Raw genomic sequence first — 5,993 nt, 5'->3', positions numbered from 1 at the left:
TATGAAGTCCACACTGGACATGCTGGACTCTCACTATGAAGTCCACACTGGACATGCTGAGCTCTCACTATGAAGCCAGCACTGGTAACAGCAGTGACTAAGGCCCTCTCAAGGAGCTCGCATTTTAACGGGTGACAGTTACCATGTAAATGTAAATAGGAGGTAGTTCCAGATCTTAAAAAATCCTATGAAGAAAATAGATGGAGGACAACACTAGCCTCCATGGTGGTACTTATCTCTCATCCCAGCACTTGGAGACAGAGGCAGGAGGATTGCAAATTTCAGGCAGAAGTGGACTATGTTGTGAGTTCTAGGCCAGCTTGGGCTATACAGCTATAAAACCTGTCTCCAAAATATGGGGGAAAATAGGCTCTGGAAGGTGCTTGCTGTGCAAGAGATGGGGGTGGGAGCAGCGCAGCTCATGTTTATTCTTTCAGCCCTGGGGAGGCAAGAGTCAAGCAGACCCTCTGGGCTCATCAGCCTGCCAACCAGTCTAGCCAAAATCAGCAAGTGCTGGGTTCAGTGAGAGAGAAAGTGGCTCAGTAGGTTAAATGTTTAGGTGTTTAGGGCACAAGGACAAGGACCTGAGTTTGGCTGCCTAGCACCCAGTTAGCAGTCGGGGGAGGAGGCTCCTGCCTGTCATTCCAGAGCTGGGAAAGTATAAAGATCACTGAGGCTCCTTGACTCACAAAGAGAAAAGCAGTTGCGGAAGAGACCTTTGGCCTCCACGTGTGTACACATACAGCTGCATGCACACATGAACACATTTACACACACTACATACACAAATGCTGGAAGTAATTGAGGAAGAAACCCAGCATTTGATTCTGTCTTTCACACACACAAACATGCATGAGCACATGCATGAACATGTGCAAAAAGTAAGACCACTACAGTGTCCAGTGACGGGTGGTGAAAGGAGAGCAGATGTAACTTTCAGTTGTGTGTGTGTGTTTGGCAGCACTGAGAATTGAACCCAGAGCCTCATCGCAGGCTACGTAGACCCTCTACCACTGAGCTATATTCCCACCTCTGTTTTGCCTTTTATTTTGAGAAAGGGTCTCATAAAGTTGCCCAGGCTGGCCTTGAACCTGTGATCCTCCTGCCTCAGCTTTCCAGGTAGCTGTGATCACAGGCCTGCATCACCATGTTTAGTCTTGAAAGGTTTATGAGTCTTAATGAGTCTTACAGTTACTGACCATTGAGGTGTATGTGGAGACCTAGAGTTATTGTCCAGATGAGCCCTTCATTCTCAGGATAACACTGTGAAGTAGATTTTCTTACTGTTTTGGTTTTCCTGAAGGAACTAGGGCTCAGGGAATTAAGTGACTTGCACAGTGTTGCTTACAAGTAGTAAAGCCAGAGTTTAAGCCAGAAAGGAAAGCTATGCTGTGCTCATTCTAGTTGGACAAAGAAAGTTCTGGACTTAACTGTGGTTATTTTATGTCAGCATTCTCTATTAGCGTGAAACGTCACACGTCTGTATATGTATATATTTGATCTCATATGAGGGCCTAGAGAAATGGCTCAACAGTTAAGAGTGCTTGCTGCTGTTGGAAACACATATACTCAGTGTCTCACAAAGAAACACATGAATAAAGCAAAAGCAACTTCATGAAGCAGTTTGTTTTTTCCAGAAAAGGGTGTAGCATGACCTGGACCCAAACTGAGCTAGCAAGCACAATGGGATAGGTAGTTCATGTAGGTCTTATTCTCAATCAGGTAGTGACTGTATCTTTCATGACTGGCTAGTTTTCAAAGAATCTTCCTGAAGGAAATGAAGGGAGGAGGAAAAGGGTCAGCCCCTTGGGCTGTCAGGTTCTAGCAGTGTAGCAGTGCCTTTGGGTAACAGAAGTGTTACCAGGTAGGGAGATTAAAAGATTGCATAAGAGCTGGAGAGATGGCTTAGCAGTTAAGAGCACTGGCTTCTCTTCCAGAAGTTCCAAGTTCAATCCCCAACACCCAAATAGTAGCTCACAATCATCTATAATGGGATCTGATGTCTTCTTCTGGCATGCGCTTATACATAAAATACATAAATAAATTAAAAATGTTTTAAATGTGCATAAAAGTTTTATTAGGTGGGACACGTTGACTTGAAGGGCTAGTCACCGTCCATAGGGAAAAGGCCCCATTCTTAAGAGCACTAGAATTTTTGTTCCCAGCATCCATATCCAGCAGCTCACAACCGCCAACGCCAGGGAACCCAACACCCACTTCTAGACTCTGTGGGCACTGTATACACATAGAAATTTCCGCCGGGCGGTGGTGGCACACACCTTTAATCCCAGCACTCGGGAGGCAGAGACAGGCGGATCTCTGTGAGTTCGAGACCAGCCTGGTCTACAGAGCTAGTTCCAGGACAGGCTCCAAAACCACAGAGAAACCCTGTCTCGAAAAAACCAAAAAAAAGAAATTTCCACACACAGACACAACACATGCACATAATAAATTTTGGGTTTTTTGTTTGTTTGTTTTGGTTTTTGGAGACAGTATTTCTCTGTGTTTTTCTTTGGATCTTGTCCTGGAACTCACTCTGTAGAGCAGGCTGGCCTCAAACTCACAGAGATCCACCTGCCTCTGCCTCCCAAGTGCTGGGATTAAGGCTTGTACAGCCATTCATTCTATCTCGCACAAAAACGGTGCTTAGCAGTCATTTGATGGATGAATGGTTTTGTTCACAGCAGACATAAAAAGCAAAACTAGGAACCAGCATATGAATTTGTTCATCAACACGATGTTCCCTCTCCTGTAGCTCATACCTGCTCACCAGAGACGTAGAGTTTAGCTGGTAGAGTACCTACCTAGCATGCCTGAAGCCAATACTGTGGTTATCTAGTCCTGTCATCTCAGCACTGGGGAGGAAGAGGCAGGAGGACACATTCAAAGTCATCCTCACCCACATAGTGAGAGGCCAGCCTGGGCCACATGAAACCCTGTTGGGGTTGGAGGGGGTTGGGAAACAGGCTCAAGGAAGAATCATGCAGTCTTGATTGAGACTTAAAGACGGGGAGTAGTAGATTACAAAACTAGGGCGTGGGTCCTGGCTAGCTGGAGGGTGAGAAACCCGTTTTGTATGGTTTTTATTACGGAATCCTCCCACCAGAAGGAAACACATCCTTCCACACCATATTTCTAGCCTAAGGATATAATCCCAGGAGGCAGAGGCAGGCAGATCTCTGTATGTTTGAGGTTAGCTTGGTCTACCTAGGAAGTCCCAGGCCAGGCAGGTCTGCTCAAAAAGCAGGTCTGGCTTTTGAGATCCTATCTCAGAAAGAGCTGGTGCGGGAGAGAAGGTTCAGTGGTGAAGTGCTTGCCACTCTAGCCTGAGGATGGAGTTCAATCCTACACCCCACAAAAATAGCGAGGTGTGGTGGCATTCCTGTAAACCTGGTGCTGGGAAGGAAAGACAGGAGGATCTCTGGGGCTGGCTGGCTGGCAATCGAGCCAGTAGATGAGCTTCAGGCTCAGTGAGAGCCCCTGTCTCAAATATAAAAGTGGGGAAGCGATTGAAGAAGGTACTTGACACTTCTGACCTCTGCACACAAACACATGTATACCACACACATGTACAGCCAGATCCATGAGGACAAACACACAAAATACTAGTAGGATAAAAGAATGTTAAGAATATAGACAGTAGGGGCTGGAGAGATGACTCAGCGGTCAAGAGCACTGGCTGCTCTTCCACTGGACCCGGGTTTGAGTCCCAGAACCCACATGACAGGCCACCCTGTCTGTAACGCTAGTTCCAGGGGTCTGACACTCTCACATAGACATGAATGCAGGCCAAAACATCAGTGCATGTGAATAAAGTGAAAAAAGGAACAAAGAACATAAGCAGTAGGGCTGGAGAGATGGCTCAGTGGTTAAGAGCACCGGCTGCTCTTCCAGAGGTTCTGAGTTCAATTCCCAGCAACCACATGGTGGCTCACAACCATCTGTAATGAGATCTGGCACCCTCTGGAGTGTGGACATACATGGAGGTAGAATGTTGTATACATAATAAATAAATAAATCTTTAAAAAAAAAAACATAAGCAGTAAAGCCAGATATGGTGTGTGGCTTTAAGACATTAAGCCCAGCACTCTGCAGGTGGAGGCAGATGGATCTCTCTGAGTTCCAGGCCAGCCTGGTCTTCATAGTGAGTTCAGTACAGCCAGGCTGCACAGAGAGACTGTACAGAGAGACTGTCTGAAGAAGAAGAAGAAGAAAAAAAAAAAACAACAAGATTTTATTGTGAGTTCCAGGACAACCAGGGCTACATAGTGGAAACGCTGTCTTAAAACAAAGCCAGGTAGTGGTGGTGCATGCCCTTGATCCCAGCGCTTGGGAGGCAGAGGCAGGTGGATCTCTGAGTTCAAAGTCAGCCTCGTCTACAAGCTGGTTCCAGGACAGGCTCCAAAGCTACACAGAGAAACCCTGTCTCAAAACACCACCCCAAAAAAGAAAAACAAAAAAGGAACACAGACAATAGTCAAATGTCATGTTTTAAAATGGTGAAGTAGTAGGTACTGATTGTCTCTGTTTTGCACATCTGATTTAGTTTGGGGGCATGTGTGCTTAACAACCAGCTGACAATGTCTCAGCATCTGCGGGTTGGTATCTTGAGTTAGGAGCTGGTCCCACTGCTGCTGCCAATCCTCTCCCGGAGTTAGTCTCAAGCGGGTGTTTTCCTTTTAGGACTGGCCTTGTCCTGTAATGCTTCTTGTCTTTGTTCCCTGTTTGCCACTGCAGGCTTACCACTCTTCTCTCATGGACCCTGACACCAAGCTTGTCGGCAACATGGCGCTGCTTCCCCTCAGAAGTCAGTTCAAAGGACCCGCGCCCCGCGAGAGTGAGTCTCAGGGTTCTTTTCCATTTGGGTTCAAAGCGTCCAGCCAGCCTGCTGACGTGAGAGTGGGGAAGAGCTTAGCGGGGTCACGTTCACTCTGCTGTGTCACACTTTACACCTCGAGGCATCACAGGAAACTGCGTTATCACTTCTGACTCCTTCAGGTGTGCGGGTGAGCCAAAAGAGGAAGTGTGGGCTGGGGTGAGCCTAGCGTGCAGGAGGGCCTGCCTTCCTTTCACAGTGAGTACTAGGTGGAGGCAGGAAGAACAGCAGTTCAAGGTCATCCTCAGCAAATTCTAGGCCAACCTGGCCTACCTTGTCTCAAAAAAGAAAGAGGAAATGTGTTTAATTCTGGCCACAGTCAGTCATATCAGACTAACTGGATGCCCGGTCCCCAGCCTCCTCCTGTCATCATGCTGGAAAAAGACAAGCAACAGAAAGCATTATGTGGGCGTGGTGCTGTACCCAGGAGGCTGAGTCTGGTAGTTCAAGACCAGCCTAAGAAACACAGGGAGCCCTAACTCCAAAAACGAGAAAAATTAATCCTTCCCCACTAAAGCTATTTCTTCTCTTGTCAACTTTTCAAAACAGTCATTTGTTTTTGACTGTGCACGTTTGTGTGTGAGGGCCTGCATGTGCGCCAGCGTACGAGTGGAGGTGAACAGATAGTAACCACTTCAGTCCTGGGGATCCCAACTTAGATGGCTGAGCTTTCTCTATGAGCACTTTTGCCTCTGAGCCATCTCTACAGCCCATGTCAGTTTATTATTCTTGGGGTCTTAGATTTCACCAAACCCTAGTATTAGACCTTTTTTTTGGGGGGGGCTATGCCAGAAGAGGGTAGAACTCTGGTGGGCCTGGAAGTCAAACTGAGCCAGCCTGAATTTGTGGTGACTCTCCTGGTGGCCCTCCTGCCTGCTTCCCCAGTGTTTGGATAACAGGCATGTGCTCCATGCTTCAGTCCTAACTCTTCATCTGTTTTGAAACACTGTTCATTTCTGTCTTGCTCATGTTTTTCTGAATACTTTTTTTTTAATATTTATTTATTTATTATGTATATAATATTCTGTCTGTGTGTATGCCTGCAGGCCAGAAGAGGGCACCAGACCTCATTACAGATGGTTGTGAGCCACCATGTGGTTGCTGGGAATTGAACTCA

At 46.8% G+C, this 5,993-nt stretch overlaps 1 protein-coding gene across 1 annotated transcript in view; it reads left to right on the top strand.

Annotated features, from left to right (window-relative positions):
- The window catches only part of Arpc3 (actin related protein 2/3 complex subunit 3), a 16,704-nt gene that overhangs the window by 1,237 nt on the left and 9,474 nt on the right, over positions 1-5,993 (top strand). Inside the window, exon 2 of the mRNA XM_005344450.3 lies at positions 4,738-4,837. Within this exon, the coding sequence (XP_005344507.1) occupies positions 4,738-4,837 (100 nt within the window). The remainder of the gene's footprint in view (positions 1-4,737; positions 4,838-5,993) is intronic.

The sequence above is a fragment of the Microtus ochrogaster genome, chromosome 2 (assembly GCF_000317375.1).
Source record: "Microtus ochrogaster isolate Prairie Vole_2 chromosome 2, MicOch1.0, whole genome shotgun sequence".
NCBI classification, from domain to species: Eukaryota; Metazoa; Chordata; class Mammalia; order Rodentia; family Cricetidae; genus Microtus; species Microtus ochrogaster.
The sequence above is the reverse complement of the archived record's forward strand: the minus strand, read 5'-3'. Positions and strand labels throughout refer to the sequence as shown.